The 20,355-nt window shown below is 27.3% G+C and overlaps 1 protein-coding gene across 1 annotated transcript; it reads left to right on the forward strand.

Moving 5' to 3' along the window:
* Positions 1-847: 847 nt before the first annotated feature.
* LOC129911380 (uncharacterized) lies at positions 848-4,583 on the forward strand. Its single transcript, XM_055989175.1, has 3 exons — positions 848-1,222; positions 1,294-2,189; positions 4,508-4,583. The coding sequence occupies exons 1-3, from the start codon at positions 848-850 to the stop codon at positions 4,581-4,583; spliced, it is 1,347 nt and encodes a 448-aa protein (XP_055845150.1).
* Positions 4,584-20,355: the final 15,772 nt, after the last annotated feature.

A 20,355-nucleotide genomic window follows, 5' to 3' on the forward strand; every position in this document is an offset into this window, starting at 1 on the left:
AAAAAAAAATATTAATGAATACTAACGTACTTAAGATTTAATCATTAAAATTTCTGACAGCAAAAATATTCACACGTTTGACTACAATGTCGCGGTCGTTTAGATTTTCCGAGGTTTTGTGTTGCACTTATCCATGGTTGATATGGAAATAATATTTCAAATCAAACACATTTCACTTATCACAGATTCCATTTCTATATTAAACATACAATTATTATTAAATTATTTGTATTTAATTGTTTCTCTAGTATCAATGTTTAATAACAACAATGACACTCATATAAAAACTAATGACTTTGAAGTCTTTTCCGCAGTCTGATTTCCTTTTGAAGTGCCCAATCATGGTGAAATCAAACCTAATTGTTTTAATATTTTTTCAAGGATTTCTTGCATCACAAACAAAAAATCTTCTACCAGCAGCTTTAAATTATGCAGTTGCAAATTCATTTAATAACACTGCCGATGAATTGAATATTGTCATCGAGACTAATTTTGATGAAAATAAAGAATTTTTTATTGATATAATAAATATTATCCTGAAGGAGAAGTGGAAGTTTAAAGTTCAAATTTATGTAAAAAACCAAGTTCCACAGCAAGCAGGTGATTACAATTTGTGGTTTATTGATTCATATGAAGCTTTTGAGTAAGTAGAAGTGTTATAGAAGTATTATAGAAGTTTTATATCATGATAATAAAATTTCTTTCTATTTGAAGGCGTCTTCTTCCTTGGATTCATGCTAATCACAGAGATTCACAACTTTTTTGTTTTATAATTTTTAGAACTTCTGTCGAAAAAGTGAATTACATTCATGAAATAGAAAAAATATTCTCAGATTTTCTAATATTAATGATTGCTAATGTCAACGTTATAATGGAAACTGCTTCAGAAGAAGTTCTTTTTTACACATTTTTTCCATATCAAGAATTTGCATGTCGTTCAACGATACCTGTGCTCACTCATCGTTTCAATGATAACTTTGTCCATCTTGATGGACCATTTTTTCCCCCCAAAGATGTCAACTTTCATGGATGTCCTCTTCGAGTTTTGACGACAAATGAAGTAATTCTTAACTTGGCCAACTATAAGAAACCCAAAGCCCTACAAAACTATGGAATGTCCATTTTTGAAGCCAAAATGCTAAAAGAATTTACTTCAAGAATGAATTTTATGCCTGAAGTTTATGAATGGGCTCATTTAAAATCTCCTGATTCTGAACTTCCGGTGGGTACACATTAAATGGGGGTTGTTAAAAAGGTTATAATATAAAATTTTTGTAATTTTTTTTTCAACAGATCACTGATGGAAAAATTGATGTTCTGCTGAGTTACATTAGAAATAGTCCAAAGAAAAATTATTTGTACTCAAAAACCGTACCGTACTATTTTTCATGGATGGTAATAGCTGTTTACCCCCAGTTTAACAAATTTCGGACGCAGGCTTGGATCGTGGCACCTTTCAATTTCACAACATGGAGTTTCCTAATAGCATCGTTATCCTTGATAACTAGTTGCATAATTTTAGCAAATACTCGTCGAGTTAAACAAATTTTTAGTTTAATTCGACAAAGTGATAGTCAACTAGGAGGCCTTGACGTTATATCACTTGTTATTGGAGGATCTATTGAGCACTTGCCAAAAAAAATTTTCTTACGATTTTCATTGACAGCCTTGAGTTTGGGAACATTGGTAATTCGGACAGCATATATTGGTAAAATCTATGATGCATTTCGAGGTCAGACCTTGTTGATACCTCCGCGAAGTTTAAAACAACTCTTTGCTGAAAACTACACAATCTTGGCAACATACTATTACAAATATATTGTAGATGACCTAAGTAAAAATATTGACTATCCAAATTTTAAAGAAATTATAGATGTGACGAAAATTTTTGACTTATTGGCTGGTGACAAAAAAGAAGCTTTGGTTACAACATTTATAACAGTTTATACATTTTTTCCGGCAAATGCAATTAAGAAATTACAAATGGAATCAGTTTTTGGAGAACAAAATTGTATATTTTTCCAAATGCATTCATTTATATTGCCAAAGTTTAATGATATCATAGTGAGATTGGAAGAAGCTGGTATATTGAATTATTTTCAAAAAGGATTTAACAAATTGAACGATGGAGATTTGATAAATATTCAAGGGAATCAAGAACCAGAAGTTTTATGTGTTGAAAGTTTTGAGTATATATTTTACTTGACAATTGTACTTTATGGAATTTCGTGTGTGGTATTTATTTGTGAGCTTTTGTGGCACAGGATCAAGAAAATATAGATGCCTCAGCTAAAGATTTAAACGTAACATATTTATATCTGTGTATTTTGTAGAAAAACCGAATAATTTTTTTAATACAATCATATAATTTAAAGAAAAAGCTAAAAAAAAATTACCTTTTTTTTCTCATTATTTCAATTTTTTAATATGAAAACCTTGTAAACAAATTATATATCATTAAAAAGCTTAATATTTCTTCTAAAGAATAAAACCATATTTAAATTTTTACAATGAACAAAAGGTATGAAAATAAATTATTGAAAACAATAATTTTTTATGAAAAAAGTGAAAAAATCACTGATTGGGTTAAAAAAAATACTAGCTTTTTTTGTAGATGTCATATACTTAGACATGAAAGATACGAATATTTTGATCTTAATCAATAGGCTTATAGATGGTATAAAAATTTATTATAGGTTAGCATATAAAAAGTCATCCAAAAATCCATTTTTTTATATGACAAAAAAGTTTTATACCATCTGAAACCATGTCAAGGATGTCTGTTTGACATTTACAAAAAAAGTTGGGACTTTTTTGAACCCAATCAATTTTCATCCAAAAAAGCAAGAAAATCAAAAAAAAAATTTTTTCATTAGATGCCCTAAAGTCGATTTTTTTATATGACAACCTATAATAAATTTTATATGATCTAAAATCCTACTATTTCAGCTTTAATATGATGCTTCAATCATATTTGTACAATGCCTACAAAAAAGGTAAGAATTTTTTAAAGCCAACTATGTCTAAATTTCAAACTGAGATTACGGTACTCCCTTCACTTGTGGCTGGTCATCATTCGGCAACAGATCTCCACAGATTTTTTGTGGTATTCTTCAAGTTAAGATTGTGTAGCATGAACCATTATGTGTGATATATCAAATAAAAGATAATATTATCACATATAAATCTTTTGATCTGGAGCACATACAATTTTGATTTAACTTTAATACACATGTTGATAATATTACATTTCATTTGATATATCACACATAACGTGCTCTACAAGTTACACAATATTAAATTGAAAAACTTGAAAAATACCTTAAGTATCGTAATCGGAATTTGAAATTTCAACATGGTTGGCTTTAAAAAATACTTCCTTTTTTTTGTAGACATCGTAGAAATATGATTGAATTGTCATGTAATAGGCGAAATAATAAGCTTTCAGATGATATGAAATTTATTATAGATTATGTTATACAAAAATGGATTTAATGGTGTTAGAAGATAAAAATGTTTGTTTTTTTGCTTTTTTTTTTGATAAAAATTGATTGGGTTCAAAAAAATTTAGCTCTTTTTGTAGATGTCGCATAGTCATGGTTGAAGAAAATATTTAAAGCTTAAACAATAACTTTTCATATGATATAAAATTTATTATATTTTATTGTTATACCTACAAAAAAAATGTATTTAAAGGTGATGGAAGAAAAAAGTTAGGTTCTTTCGATTTTTTTTAAATTTTTTTTAGCGATATATTAACTACATGCGTATGTGACAATTTAGGAACTCATAAATAGTAACTAAAAGGAAAATTTAAATAAATTGGATTTTTAATAATTCGGACCTCGAAATCTCCCACCTCTATATGATTTGGACCCATACAAGTAAAATCTAAAACGATTAAGTATTTTCAACTGTGTAAAAAAAGCATTCCTCTCTTGTGAATATTGCCAAAACAAATTCCTAAGCCTAACCAAAAAAAATAAAAACTCCTAAAGAAAACATACTCTGGCCATTTTTTACGATGTTGGCCATCCATCTTTTTCCGCGTTCTCTCTTTCCATGTAAAAGGAATTTTTGGCGACGACAATTTTGTGATAGCCTACGTCATTATGACCTTTGTTACTTCCACTTTTCTTCTTTTTTTTTTTATTTGTGGTGGAACAAGAAAATAAATAAAAAAACAAAACAAAAATAACCCTTTCCTAAGAAAATCCAAACTATATATCCCTTAGAGTCCTACACCATTATAGGTACAATGGGTGACTTTTATGCCAATCGTAAATTACAACAATTAAACACTTACCCCGAGGGCTGCAAGCGAGTTGAAAATTTATATCGCCGCATATTTTCAATTTTCATTTGCTATAGAAAGGACCAAAAAGGACCCTATACCGATGAAAAAACACGAACATACATAAACACTAGCGATATAAAACCCTTTTCGTTATTCTTTCGTCCTTTCTGGTGCAGACAACATTTTTTTTGTTTTTTTTTTCCTTTTCAGTGTGACAAAGGATGAATTCCTTTTGACTGGTGAAATAGGCGATGTTGAAGAGATGGTAGAACCCTTGCGGGACTAAAGGACATTTTTGGCAACAATTTTGCCAACAAAATAAATAAAAAACAAAATACCACAAAGTGAAAAAAAAAATAAGAAACAAGCCTTGCTTTTAGAAGGCTTTCTGCATAAAAAAAAATTGGTGACAAAATGAAGAACCTAGGACAAACAGGACTCATCATCAAGTTGGTTGGTTGGTTGGTTGGTGTCTCTCGTGTAAATGCTCGCGCGAAAAACTTTGAATTAAGAGAAATTCCTTATTTGGCATTCCGATCGTTGTTTCGCTAATATTCAGTAAATTTTTCATTCTTTCGCCAAAATGAAAATTGTACTATGTCGGTTTTTCCACTATCTCTTTCTCCCTCTTCTTCTGTTATAATCGTATATTCGTTAAACTAACGGTTATGGGAAAAGTTTGGCCATTCGAAAATTCCAGGAAGTGCAAAGTTGACTCAAGTGGAGACCCCGAACGAAACCCCCAACCATCATACTATGGCGATTATTTTCAGTAGATTATTTTTGTAGAGGAATGAAGTTGAAAAAATTGTGGAAATAAAAAAAAGAAAAATCGAAAAAAAAAAAATGTTTCCACCAACTCGAACACATAGCAAAAAACCCAAAGGCACTCAATAAAATAGTAAAATAATAATAATAATTTGGTGGAAATTAGAAAAGTTATTGGCGATTGTGAACTGGTCATTAACTGCTGCAATTGAGGTTGTAAATTTTCAATTTTTGCACTACTCTACTCTACTCTGGTTGCTTGTTTAACGTGTTACCACTTCAAATAAAATTTTTAGAAAACGTGCCCCTACTTGCTCTTGATAGTAGGTCGGTAAGGGAGGGGAAGGGGGAGTGTGATATCCTCGAATATTTCTGAGGGAGAGAAAATTCTGCGAGTTTGGAAAAAGTTTCGTGATTGTGATTTTAAACTTTTTCGAAATGAAATTGGGTTTCTGGGTAAGTGAAGTTTTTTTTTCTTCTTTTTTTTTGTTAATTTGGAGGAAATTATTAATTAGTGTATACGTGCTGCAAGCGCCTTAAAGTTTATTTTTGGAGAAATTCATTAAAGATTTAGGAGTTTCTTTCCAGCTACCGAAATTTGTTCTCATTTGTTTGATAGATTTTATATTTAAAAATGAATTTTATACAAAATAATAAAGAATTTTAATAAAAAAAATTAAAAATTGTTGAACCCATTATTGAATAATATAAATTTTCATAAATAAAAATTAAAAGAAAAAAAATAAAAAAAAAAAACATGTGAGCAATTCACACTTGGTAGAAGTGAAACCTTAAAAAATCATTTTTCTTGAAAAAAAAGATCTAACTTTTTTTTCTTCTATCACTTAAATTCTATTTTTTTTATATGACAACCTATAATAAATTTTATATCATATGAAAGGTTATTATTTTAGCTTTAAATATTTTCTTTTGGAGGATAATAAATTTTCATCAAAAGAAGCAAGAAGATCAATGAATTAATTTTTACTGTCGCTTTTTCGTTTCATCTTGTTTCAAATCACTATAAGACAGGGGCGGATCCAGGATTTTTTTCTGGGGGGGGCACAAGGGACGGATTGGCAAAAAAAAACAGTAACAGTTAGAAATAAAGTGAAGTACCATACGACTGACTAACAAGCAGAAAAATTTAACGACCCACAGTGGTCTAAAACCTGGCCAAAAATATTTAGGCACATTTCCCACACCAAATAGGTACCAAATGACCAAAAAGTTATTCGGAAGGAAAAATTTTCATTTTCTTGTTACAGTAAAAGCCACTTAAGTGCTAACCCTCTTACTCCTGGATTAGCCGGAAGAAAAAAAATATAAAAAATCAGAAAATGCACGTACAATTCTGTGCTATATTAAAGTTAGAAATCTGTTCTTTATTTAATTTTTTGACTTAAGTTGTTTCACCAAATAGTTTTTGAGAAATTAAGTTTTAAAGATGAAATTTTGAAAAAAAATAATGTTTACGTTTTTTAATTGATTTTGTATAAAATTTTGCAATATTATGGACATAATTATACCATTAGTTAATGACCTAGTAGTTTTTAGTCAAATACTAAAGACTTCATTCTAATAAATATTAAAGTTCCTAAGAATAACAAAAAAAAACTGAATCATACTTTTTTGCCGGGAAGCCCAGTTTTGTTTTTTTTTATTTGCATTAACCTTTTGTAACCCAAGGTCGTAAATTTAAAAATTAATAAGTCAATCGATTGGCCTTTATCTTTAATAAAACATGTATTTTTTAAAAATTCAATAAAGTCATTATTTACTTAGTTATTTCGATATTTTGGGAGTAAAAAAAAAGTTTAAATAATTTATTTTTATATAAAAATGCAAAAATTCAAGCAAAAAACTATCTAATATTAATTTTTAGGCACTTTCCTAAAATCCAAATATTAAACCCCGTGGGGTTTACTAACAAAAACTATTTTTTTTTCTGAATTTCGTATTTTTCACACAAATTTGCTTATTTTCAAAAAAAGCCCAACTTTCAACATTAACTGTCAATTAAAAACTATGGGTGCTATTTATTAGAAATTTGAAGTACTATTTCGATAAAGCAATACTTAAAGATTATAATATTAGAAGCTTCAAATGAAAAAAAAAAATAGTTTGTAGAGCTTTTATGCAATCTTTTTCGGTTTGTTACAGAAATGTCACATGGGGCTACAAGGGGTTAAATTGTTTTATACCTCAAGAATATTGTGTTCAAATTGTAGGTCTCTTGGAGCCAAATTGACCAAGTTATGAGTATTTTAATACTTCCCTTAGGAACGTTTTAGTCTTTTAGTCCAGAGTTCAAAACTTTAAATCGTTATCCCCACAACTAATGTTTTCAACTCCGGTGCTCCTCATAACTTCAAAACTACTGCACCGATTCTTTTGAAATTTGGAACACTATTTTTTTTACATATTTTTAGAGGTATCCCTGGAGAAATTTTCTCAATAAAATAATATTTATAAAAATCTATAAGTAAGGGTCGCTTTTGAGGAGTTTTTTTTTCAAGGGGTCTTTATTTTCGGGGTGCAAACTTGGGCAAACTTCTGAAATGCAAGTTTGTTCTACATATCCAGCAGTTCTATAATATATAGTTTATGCAATTTTGTGACGTGTTCCGCTATTTTAAAAACACTAATGTTAAAAAAAAGCAACGAAAAAAGTGCAAATTTTTTAACCCCTCTGTATGAAAAAATAGAGTTGCATATACAATTATTTTTTTTATATCATTCAATGTCATTCGATGTCCATATCAAAATTTTTCACCAAAATCACTTTGAAAATTCACTTTTTTTTAAATCGAAAAAAAAATTCGTGTGTACCCAACAAATAGCCGTTTATTTATTTGTGAGGTGGAGCTTTTCATGGGAAAGGGATGCAACAATCAACAAAATTCGCATTTTCAGCCAGAAATAGACAAGAGTTTCACTCAAGTTCTTTCTGTTATTATTCATATATTTTTAAAACTCTTATAGTTTGATTTCCTTTAAGTATGAACTTTAAGTTCTGGGGGGGGCACGTGCCCCCGTGCCCCCCCCCCTGGATCCGCCTATGCTATAAGATACTAAAAATTTAAACAAAATATAGTAAAATGTGCTAAGAATATTGACGATTTCAATGAAAAAGTTCATAACAGAATATTTTAATTATAAGAAATTAAATATAAAATAAAAACATCTTTTTAGATGGTTTTGAACTTTTAACTTGTAGAAAAAGAATTTTTAGAAAAAAATATTGAAAATTGTTAGAAATCTATTAAAAATAAAATGCACGACTGGGGCCGCACTTACTTGCTCTTGCAGTTCAAAGCACTTTTATGTTAGTCAACTTGTAGATTTTAAAAGCTGGATCTAAATTTTAAAAAAATTGATATTGGGGAAGAGCCGACATTTAAGGCAAAATTTTGTTAAATGAAAAAAATTTTTTTTTGTTATTTGACTTTTTTGAGAAAAAATAAAAATGCAGTTTTATTGCGACTGCTTTAAATATTACGTATACAAAGTTTGATCAAATATCGTATTTTTTCGTATGGGAGGTATACGTTCTAAACGAGATAATAAAAAAACAAAAAAATCCAACTTTCAGAATTCCATAAAAATCATCTGTACCAAATTTGAAGAAAATCCATCCACCCGTTTAGGCTGTGGAAATGTGAACAGATGGACGCACAGACGCACGGACGGAATTGCGGGACCCACTTTTTCGGAATTCTCCATCATCGTAATGTTGGTTTTGATTAAAACCTCAATTTTTTTTTTGACACGAAACCAATACTTGCCCTATAGAGCAAGTAAAAATGAATATGTAGGTTAGGGTGGGTCAAAAAAATCGAAAATTTTTTTTTTTGATTTGGTACTCCGAAAAATCGATTGCTAGACCCCTCTAGAATATACACACCAAATATGAGCTCTTTATATTAATGGGAAGGTCCTCCGCTTTTCAATTTTCCATTTTTACATCAAGCTTCTACTAAAAAAAAATAATTTTTTTATTAATTGACTTTTTAGCAAATCTCTTTTCATATTCTTGTAGGAAATTGAACGCTCTACAAAAAAGGCCTTATACTCTTTTTTCGTTTATCTAACCGTTGAATAGATATTTGAGGTTTAAAAATTGAGAAAATCTTTAAAAATTCGTTTTTTGTTCTTAATTTTGTAACAAATTGAAAAATTATAATGATCAAACGCACAAGACATATTCTTGTTGGAAATTGATTGCTCTACAAAAAAGGTCTTATTAACTTTTTTCATTAATCTAACCATTCTAAAGATATTCGAGGTCAAAGTTAAAAAAAAATATAAAAACATTTTATATTTTTAAAAAATTCTAATTCACTGAAACTTCATTATTTTCAAATTAACAAGATATATTCTTGTAGGGACTTAAACGTTCTACAAAAAATTTCTTGGAATCAAATTGATTGCTTTAACCGTTTAGAAGATATTCGTATCTAAATCGCAATGCATACGGGTCATAAGAAAACTATTGAAATCAGTGAGCATTGGTTTGGATACGAATATTTTCTAAACGGTTAAAGCAATCAATTTGATTCCAAGGAATTTTTTGTAGAACGTTTAAGTCCCTACAAGAATATATCTTGTTAATTTGAAAATAATGAAGTTTCAGTGAATTAGAATTTTTTTAAAATATAAAATGTTTTTATATTTTTTTTTTAACTTTGACCTCGAATATCTTTAGAATGGTTAGATTAATGAAAAAAGTTAATAAGACCTTTTTTGTGGAACAATCAATTTCCAGCAAGAATATGTCTTGCGCGTTTGATCATTATAATTTTTCAATTTGTTACAAAATTAAGAACAAAAAACGAATTTTTATAGATTTTCTCAATTTTTGGACCTCAAATATCTATTGAACGGTTAGATAAACGAAAAAAGAGTATAAGGCCTTTTTTGTAGAGCGTTCAATTTCCTACAAGAATATGAAAAGAGATTTGCTAAAAAGTCAATTAATAAAAAAATTATTTTTTTTTAGTAGAAGCTTGATGTAAAAATGGAAAATTGCAAAGCGGAGGACCTTCCCATTAATATAAAGAGCTCATATTTGGTGTGTATATTCTAGAGGGGTCTAGCAATCGATTTTTCGGAGTACCAAATCAAAAAAAAGAATTTCGATTTTTTTTGACCCACCCTAATGTAGGTATGAATTGAAAGGTATGAAATCATTAAAAAAAGTTAGTATGCCATTAAGAAGAAGACAATGATTTTATAAAAAATAACATTTTTTTTATAACAATGAATTTTACGAAAAAAAAAAATGAAAATTGTTAAAGCCGCTTTTGAATAAAATAAATAAAAAATTTTAAAAATTAAAAAATATATATAAAAAGAAAAAAAAATTACAAGTTTTTAAAAATTTTAATTTTCAAAAAACAAAAGTTAAAATAAAATATAATAAAATAAAATTCATGTATGTTATAGTAAAATGTGCTTACTGACGTGAATACTGACGATTTATATGAAAAAGTTCTTGAAAGAATATTTAAATATAAAATAAAATAAATATAAAATAATAACTATGAAATAAAAACATATTTTGAAATATTTTTGAACTCATAACATTTAATTTTTCCTAAAAAAAGAATTTTTAGAAAAAAATATTGAAATTTGAAAGAGACGTTTTATTAAAAAAATAAATTTTTATAAATAGGTACAGACTTTTAATCATACAGACAATATAAGTCGACATATGTCCACAAATATTCAAAAAATTGTATTGTTCCGTTTTCAAAAAAAAATAATAAAATAAAAAAAAATTAGGTAAATCAAAAAAACTATTTTTTTAAAAGTTTTTTTCGAAATAAATTTGGGTTTCTGTGTAAGTGAGGTTTTTTCTTCACTTCTTTTATTTTTTGTTAATTTGGAGGAAATTATTATTTAGTTATTAGTGTATAATATAATATACATGAAATTAGCGCCTTCAAGTTTATTTTTTAGAAAAATTTATTAAGAATTTAGTTGTTTTCTTTTTAGCTACTGGAATTTTTTCTCATTTGATAAAAATATCAGTCATGAAATACTTATTTTTTTTTAGATTTTCGCTGACAACAATGTCCTGGATCCCTGCAAACTGTAGTTACACATTTTTTTGTCAGGAAAAAAAAAATAATGAAATTCGTCCTATTCCCTGTCGAAATCCAATATTCTCTGAAACTGAATTTCAAAAATTGAAAGGAACTAATAATAATAATAATGAGTTCAACTAATGGTGTAGTTTTGTTCCCTCTTTTTTTTTTCATTTTTTCGCTGTTGTTGTAAATTACATCAATGTAACTGATGTCGTTGTTAATTATAATTATTTTTGTCCCTTGAGATATTATACACATTTTTTTCGAAAAACGAACCAAATAAAAATAACAAAAATAGTAAATTGTAAATCCAAAGTGGATTTGATGTATGATGGTTGGATTGGATCTCTCCTCTCGTTGTTGTGGCCACTAATGATGTCAAACCGCATATTTCTGTTTCGTATAGTTACATGTATGTGGCTTGTGTGAGCATTTGTGGCGTAAATAATATTTTAATTAATAAATCCAGAAGCTACAAATATAAACGATGGATGGAGAGAAAAAAAAAATCAGCAGTAGTAGGAAGTAAAAAAAAAAATAAATAATAGAATTTAATTGAAATAATAATATACGGCAGCAGCCAGCCTGATGATGATGATGAAAAATTCAATTTCCATTTTAATGATTATAAATTTCACATCCAATCGGCCACAAATTGAAATCTCCCAATAATACACATTAATTAATTAATAATAAATTAGAGTATTATTGTTAATTAGTCGCTTGGTTAATAATAGTTTAGGCAGTCAGAGTTGTAGTGTGATAATTTAAATGGCAATTTTTTTTTTTTTTTTGTATTATTTAATTTGGTGATTTGCTATTGCTTTGGAAAATTAAATGCAGGAAAATGTAGAATATTTTATTTATATATACTTGAACTTTTTTTTATACCTACAGTCAAATTTTTTCAAAATCGTTGAGAATGGAATTATTAGGAACAAATGAGTTAATTCAGACCAGTGAAAATAATTGAAATTGGGGTGGTTAAAGGAAAAAAGTAGGCGGATTTAAAAAAAAAACTGATTTTTTTATGAAAAAAATTTAGGCATGTGAAAGTTGAAGATTAACAGTATTTACTTATAAAGATCATTTTTTTATACCTACTTGGCCTGAAAAAATATTAATAAAATGCAAAAAAAAAATTTTTTGGTTTTAATTTTATTCAAAAATATTTTGGTGATAACAAAACTTTGTGCAAATGTTTTTTTTTTGTAAGCTTAAATTTTTTGAAGAAAAATATAACATATTTTCTTACGCTTTTTTGTTTTGAAAAATGTAAGTTCTTATGTAGTTTTCAAATAATTTTTTTTTTATTCTGGAAACTTCAATATAGGTTGGTAGGGCTTATTTTTGTTTTTAAAAATACTTTAAAATTATTTTTAGTAGTGTAAAATTACTAGTACGCAAATAAGAGTAGTGAGGTTTTCAATTTTTAAATATTACTCTACCAAAATTTTCATTTGGCAACAGACCAGTTTTTCAATATCAAAATCAAACTATTTTAGTTAATTTTATAAATAAAAAAAGCAAAAAGAAATAGAAGAATAGCTCCGTAAAAAAATTATCGAAATAAATATTCTAAATCTTTTAATTATAACGAAGAAAAATATATAGCTTTTTTTAAACAATAAAGTGTAATTTTACCAGAAATAATAGAAATAATTAAAAACTCTGTTTTTTTTTCATTCAAACCGCTTATTTCCTTTCTCACTTCTGATCCTCTGTTGCGATCGAATGCAATTATCCCTAATCCTAAATTTCCCCATTAGTCAATTTTTATCAAAAAATGGTTTGCACTGGTATAAGATTACTCACTTTTTTTGCAATTCAAACAACTTCATTGGCATTTGTTGTGCAGCAATTATTATTTTTACTTTTGATAAACAGAGACGAGCAAAAGTGGTCAAATGTTTTGCCTTTTTTTGAAAAAGTTGTTAAAACTTAGTTAGTATTGTTTACATAATCGAAATCGTTATAATTTTTTTATTTTTCTATGCTATCGTCCAACTTGTTTTTCTCATTTAAATTTTAAAAAAGTGAAGAGCGTCAAGTTGACTTTTGGACTTGACCAGTTCTGCTCGTTCTGGAATAAGGCTTTTGTTTCAATATGTTTAGTTCGCTGGAATTTATTTTGTCCACTTTTAACAATGCCTCGCTTAGTGCAATTCTAAAGCCCATCACTCTTGAATTTGGGAATTTCTTACTGCCCTTACAATTGCTTCAAAATTTTCAACATATTTTCAGTGAACTGTGCTGAACACGGATATTGTCTGAAATTTCAGATTTGGTACGCAAAATTTGACATTTTTGGTCTTCATTGAACTGAAAAACTGAAGCCAAAAAACTTGGTAAACTGTATCGTTTTAGGTATATCAACATAAATTCGCTTGCTCATAATATATTCAATTTTGTCAATTTCAGATTTTTAAAAAATATTTAAATTTCTTTTTTTTTCAAAACGGATTGATGAATTTACTTAAAATGTTGTTTAAATATTTGTGAAAAAAAAAAATTTGGTTAAAACGGAATGCCAATTTTTTTTTGGAGAAAATTTTCTAAAATTTTAATATAAGTACCTACACAAAAATTATTTTTTTAAAAAGCGGGTCCAAAAATAAAAAAAAAATAAAATGTTCTTTGTTATAAGAATTCAAATTTCATACTTTATTTAGAGATTAAAACAATTAAAAAGGGGGAAAAATCTTGTGATTTAGAAACAAATTAGCGTAAACCGAGCAGGGCGACCTACCTTTACAAATGGTCAAACAATTTTGATTGAAAAAATATGTTTACTTTGGCACATAAGACCCTCTCAAGTAGCACAAAAGTCTAAGATACACCAAAATATTTGGTGTATTTTTTGCACTTTCGTGATATGCATTTTGAATATAAAAAATACACCATTTTCTCGTATAAAATAAACTCCGGTGGTTAAAAAAATATACCGATTTTGGTGTATAAATGGCACTAGTGGTATATTAAATGATCTGTTTTTGGTGAAAATTATCCCTTTGAAATTGAAAAATACACAATAAATCTATGGATAAAATACACCATTTAAATTATTCTGAATTAAAATTTGAACCAAAGTTTATTTTTTATCTCAAACAGTTTGATGAATTCTAATTCACACCATTTCTTATGAAATAAATGAAAATGAATTTTTATTCACTTTCATAATATTGCCAATGGTTAAATATGATTTTGTTTGCCAAATTTTAAAACGAAACACATTCTATCTACTAATTTTAGATGCTACCCCCTCTAAAAATCGAGCGCCTCAAAAATGTCAGTGAATTAATGATTTTTTTTTCGATTTTAAGAATCCATTTTTCAAAAATTATAATTTTTGTGTTGTTTTACATTTTTTTAAGAAAAGTTATTTTATAATGAATCGAAAAAACTAAGAATGCGGGACTATTAGGTCGATAAATATATTATTTTAATAAAATAATTAATCGCTGTCTTCTATTTTTAAATGGCGTCCATTGAAAAATATGGCGTCTCCCACATATGCATTTTGGTGAATTTTATGTCCACAGGGTGTGCTTCCTACACCAAACAGAGTGTACAAAATAAACCGTTTTGGTTGATTTCAGAATCAAATGATTTTATGCACCATTAATGGTATATTATAAAAACAACTGAATATCGGTGTATTTTTTGCACGGAATCTCAAAAAAATGTTGAAATTTTGTACAGAAAAGACAGTGGTATAATTTTTATACCACTAATTTTGAGAAATACACCATATTTTTTCAATTTTCTCAATTTTACACCAAAATTAATGAATTTACACCAATTTATACACAAGTGTGCTACTTGAGCTACTTTTGAAATAAAAAAAAAAAGTATTTTGAAGCATTATATTAAAGGAACCTGCTACAGAACCGTTTTCTTGGCTTCTAACATTCTCGTTTATGTCAACGAATTTTTTCTTAGAAAATGTTTTAATAGCATTTATGTTAAAACATAAAAAAAAAATCGAATAAAATTAAAAAAATTTGGATTAAAAAAAAAAAAAAAAAAAAATTAAAATTATTTTTATAATGGAATTGACGGAATAAATAGTATGTAAACATACGAAAAAACTGACACATAAAATGATTTTTTTTTTTTTTTTCAAAAATCAACTTTTTGAAAACGGGTAAATTAATCTTTTTGAAATTTTTATTATGCTGTTAATATTTCCTTTTAACTAAAATAATATTTTTTTCGTTTTTGTTTCGTATTCCAGTTATGACGATGTTTATGATTTTTGCTCTCTTTTCCTTAGACTAGCCTTTTTTTCGCGCACAACCGTTTTTCTGCAATTTTGCATCAAACACAATTTTCTTCGTTTTTTAAGTTTAAGTAAAAAAAAAACACGTAAATGACTATTAATTTTTACTACTGAAAGTAAGTTACTACTGAAAGTAATTTAAAAAAATAAACAAACTGAGTGAATTAAAAAAAAAATAATTTTTAAAAACAAAAATAATTTAAATGAATTAAAACTTTTTCTGAGCTTTATCTTTTTGTTCTTTTCTTAACCACAATAGCTCAGAAAAAGTTTTAATTCTTTAAATTAATTATTTATTTAAAAATTATTTTTCTTTAGTTGGGCAAAAATAAAGGCAGTTTAAGGAAAAGGGAGCAAAAATTATAAAAACCGTCATAACTCGAAAACGGGATAAAAAGGAGAAGTTTTTCGACTTAAAATGACTTCAGGAATCCATGGTTTTTATTTGGTGGTGACTGTGGGACACACTGTATATAAGGTTGTGTCAAAATGCTTAATTATTAAATATTCAAGTGTAATAGCTTTTAAAAGTTGCATTGCTTATTAAAATTAAATTCTGCCTTTACAATTATCAATTTTATTGAGCCAAAGATGGCTCGATCAAAATATAGGAAGACATTTTTAGAGATTTTTGAAATATACGCTTTTTTTTAACTGCACCGTTTGGATGCAAAAAAAAAAAAACAATATCTAAATTAAATATTTTTAGGCTTTCTCGTTAAATTTAATTCAAAGAAAAAACTTTTAAGCTTACATTTGTTGAAACTGAACACTCAGTAAAAAAGCTGAGCCAAAGACAAACGATATTATAATACTTTTTTACATTATTATTTAACCATAGACTTTAATACAACTTTGGACACCACTATTACATTGCAAAATTAGAGTACTTTTTTTCGACTATACAAAAGTGACACACCCTACTGTACTATAAAGGTATAGATATTATATACATATTTTTGATTGCATTATATTTTGTTACTGTATTAACAACGTTACTTCATAGACTATAATTTTTTTGTCCACCTCTCATTTGTCATTACTATTTTACTGGCAAAAATATTAAATGAATAATGATATTTACATCGTTGATGGCTAAACGATTAATAGTTGAATAGTTGTTATTGCGGTTAGAATTTATGGTTTTAAATAGATATCTTTTGGTCTTTGGTATCAATAAAAAATTTATAAAAAATTAATTTGAAATTCCAGACTTTAGTAATGTGAATTGTGTAATAAAAATTCACAATAACTCTCGATATTCTCCCTTTCTCCATTAAGCTTGACCATATAGAATTAACAAACTCCCAATCGTACCTATTTGTATGTACAGAGGATAAGTATAGGACAACAACAAAATATTCCAAAGTTCCTTTTGCGTATATCAAAGTTGAACAAAGTATGACGACCGAATCGGAAATTGGGAAAGGATTAAAAGTATCTAGCGACATAATAAAAGTTTTTTTTTTTTTTGCTTATTTTATTTTTTTATCTCGCACAGGACGAAGAAGACGAAAAGTTTGTCCTTTTGCATACATTCATGAAACACAACCAAAAAAAGAAAGAAAAAAAAAATAAGAAAAATTAGAAAAGTTTAAATTGTTTTTATTATAATTTTCCTTTGAATTCAAGAGCAAGGACATTGAAGGAAGGAAATAAATTGTTTCCTTCTACCCTCTCTTAATGTCGTTAATGTCCATTTCTTATAGTGAAAGTTAAGAATTTTATGAAGACGAATTGAGGATGGGTCTATTTTGGCGTAAATGTATTCAAAGAAGAGGAATCTCCTAAAAAGAAATTGTTTAGATTTATTTAAATATTTGCAATAATAAGGAGGTACCTTTTTTTTAAGGAATTATGACCGATAAATATTATTTCACATCACAATCCAATGATTATTATTTTAAAGTGGATAGTATTATACTTAGTTTTTTTTTACATTCCTAAAATCTTGAATTTAATTTTCTGTCATAAACCTACACTCGTACTTAAAGAATGTCCTCTTTTTTGCTAAAATTTAGCTTAAACATTTTTGGGGTTTGCGCTAAGTGCTTTCAATGTTTAAAAGCAATTTTTATGATGATACTTCTTGGTAATAAAATACTTTTCGAATACTTTAACTTGAATTTAATTTTCGAAGTTTTGTGTCATAATGGATGTGAATTGAGTTTGAGAATTAAAATTAAAACAACATAAATGGAAATTTAACGAAGACTTTGAGAATTATATATTTCACCAACTAAGTTATTGATATGAGCATTTAAAATCCAACAATAATCTAAATAGGCTTTTTGATACATTCTGATCTAAAATAGCATAATAACAGAATGTTCTTCGGTAAATAAGTTTCAAGTTTTTCGGAACTTCATTTCGTTCTTAATGTTTCAAAGTAATGTTATTGTTAAAAAAGAGTTCAATATTGTTATCAGAAATCTTAACAAAAGTTGTACTCGTTTTGTTATGTGTTCCACATCTGAACGATTTTTTTTACTTTTTACAAACAACTATGGTCACAAAGTAGTTACATTTTTTTTAACTATTAATTAGTTATACAATTTTAGCCCCAGTTTCAAATTATTTTTTAAACAACATAGCATAGTTTTTGATATACTTAATGCAATGCATTTTTAATAATAATAACACTTTGAAAAACTAAAAAAAAAAAAAAAAAATACCCGGAAGGAAACTTATTAACTTTGTAGGGTTTGTTCTACTGATTACGAAAATGTATAAACAAAATTCATACAAAATCTAGATATAGAAGCAAAAAAAATTTTTTTTTCAAGTTTAGCCATTGCACAAAATCTATCGTCCTCAATTTCAACTAATTTCAGTGATTTATTTTATTTAGAAAATAAATAATTCTCGACTGAAAAGGTAAAGTATCTTAAGTCGACTTAAGATGTTTCGCGTTTTTTTTGTTGAACCTCAGTGCCATCTTAAAGGCCTACAGTTCTGTCTTATCGGCATCTTTATATCTCACAAGACACATATTCAAAACCTTAAGTATACTTAAGATTATATTGGGTTAAGATTTTTTTTTATTATTGTGACATCTTAAATTATCTTATGTTGACTTAAGATATTTTTTCGCGTGCAAGCAGAAACAAAAAGTCATCCTTAAGTTGACATAAGATAAAATATTTTCAAAAATTCCGAAAGAGTGTGAAAAGGCAAATCATCGTATGTCAACTTAAGATGTTGGATATTAATATAAAATACAATTTATAAAAAAGCCAAACTATCTTAAGTCATATTTAACGTATTTGAGTCCTTATAACGGGAAAAATATTAAAAATATCTTTTTGAAATAAATTTAATAAAAAAGATCATAAAATTTGACATCTAAATGTTTTATACAATTAAACCTACACTTGAAAGAATTTTGGGAGGCAGCTTTGAAGTTTGTTTTTGTTCTCCTGAATAATCATCAAAATTGACATAAGATACTTTACCTTTACAGTCGAGAATTATAGACAATTTAAACGATGATGGCTCAATTATCTATTTCAAAAATCCTTTTTTTTAACGTTTGTTCCACTTTGACATCACATTGTACGAAAAGAAAATCGGTTGAGAATTCTATAAGATTATTATATAAAATTATTTCAACCACAAAAATCAAGGCAATGAGTTCATAAGTTTTCGAGTGAAAGGTGCGACATAAAAAGTTGAAAATTTAATATTAATAAATCTTAAAGAAAATAATAATACAAAACAGCGGTTTTTACAATTTCAAAAGTAGGCCATGAATTTTTTTGAAATTTGTTTTTTTTTTTTTGGCATAGCTACTAATTTTTTTTTTTGTAATATTTTTGAAAATATTTTTGTATTTAAAAATCTTTTGGTATACCTATTTGAAGACAATTATAAGCACTATGGATTAAAATTAACGGTACTTGTCATTATGACAAAAAATGGAGTTAGGTATTTTAAAAACAAAAATTGTATAGGTACCGTTACTTTCAATAAAATCGTTTTCATGATATCTTAATTTCTCGTAAACGACGAGATCGATTTCATTAAAAACTTTTGTACAAAAATATTTTAGTAAATCTCAGATTAAAATAAAGAAAAATTAAAAAAAAAAATATATTTTGAATTTAAAAAAAAAATCCTTTTTTTTGAAAAATCAATTTTTTGAAAACGGACCAATCAATTTCAGTGAAACTTTGTTTTTATGTGAATAGTTCCGTTTTAATGTCAAACAAAAGTTTTTTTTAATTTTTTTTTTTAAACGGTCGAACGATATCTCAACCTTTTGAAAGGTTCCCTTATAACTCTTATCTGTCGCCATTTTCAATAAAGGTCATAAAATAACCTTTATTTTTAAAAAAGAAAAATTTCGGTCAAGATCCGAGAGATCTTTCGGTCAACCAGTGAGATATATCGCTGAGAGAAAAAAATAAATCTCATCTGCAAATGTATCAATTCCTAGAGACATTTGAGTGGTGCCATATGAATGCTTATATTCTCAGCTACCCGATAGTAATATAATCGGGTTTTGGATTTTTTTTCAAAATTCCGAGAAAATCGCACTTGAAAGTTGGGGTAAAATTTTGTTTCGAAAAATCTCCAAACTTTTGAACGATCTTCGAAGCTAAACCGCTTGAGAGCAATTTTTGGGAGTGATGCCAAATGATAGCTTGTGTCATGGGCCTACGCTTTGCACACTGTCAGATTTTTAAAAAATCATCTTCCATGTTAAACCGCCACATCATGCCTATTTTCTCAGATTCGGGCTTAACTTTTTTTTTAATTTTTAAGTTCTCCCGGTTTGAGAACGCGTGCACCTACAGGGATGGGAGTTGTACCCAAAAGTAGGTTAGAGTCCCCGCTACCTTTTGGCATCAAAAAATTTTTTTCATTTTTTTTCAAAATTCCGAGATATAGCCGTTTGAAGTTGGGTGGGC

Source organism: Episyrphus balteatus, chromosome 1, assembly GCF_945859705.1.
Source record: "Episyrphus balteatus chromosome 1, idEpiBalt1.1, whole genome shotgun sequence".
NCBI classification, from domain to species: domain Eukaryota; kingdom Metazoa; phylum Arthropoda; class Insecta; order Diptera; family Syrphidae; genus Episyrphus; species Episyrphus balteatus.

What these genes read in the sequence shown, in the direction of transcription:
- LOC129911380 (XM_055989175.1), top strand. Translation starts at nt 848, where the DNA reads ATGATTGCTAATGTCAACGTTATAATGGAAACTGCTTCAGAAGAAGTT. An exon ending in CTCCTGATTCTGAACTTCCG is followed by an intron (nt 1,223 to 1,293) that starts GTGGGTACACAT and finishes TTTTTTCAACAG; the next exon opens with ATCACTGATGGAAAAATTGA. An exon ending in TTATGTGTTGAAAGTTTTGA is followed by an intron (nt 2,190 to 4,507) that starts GTATATATTTTA and finishes TTTCCTTTTCAG; the next exon opens with TGTGACAAAGGATGAATTCC.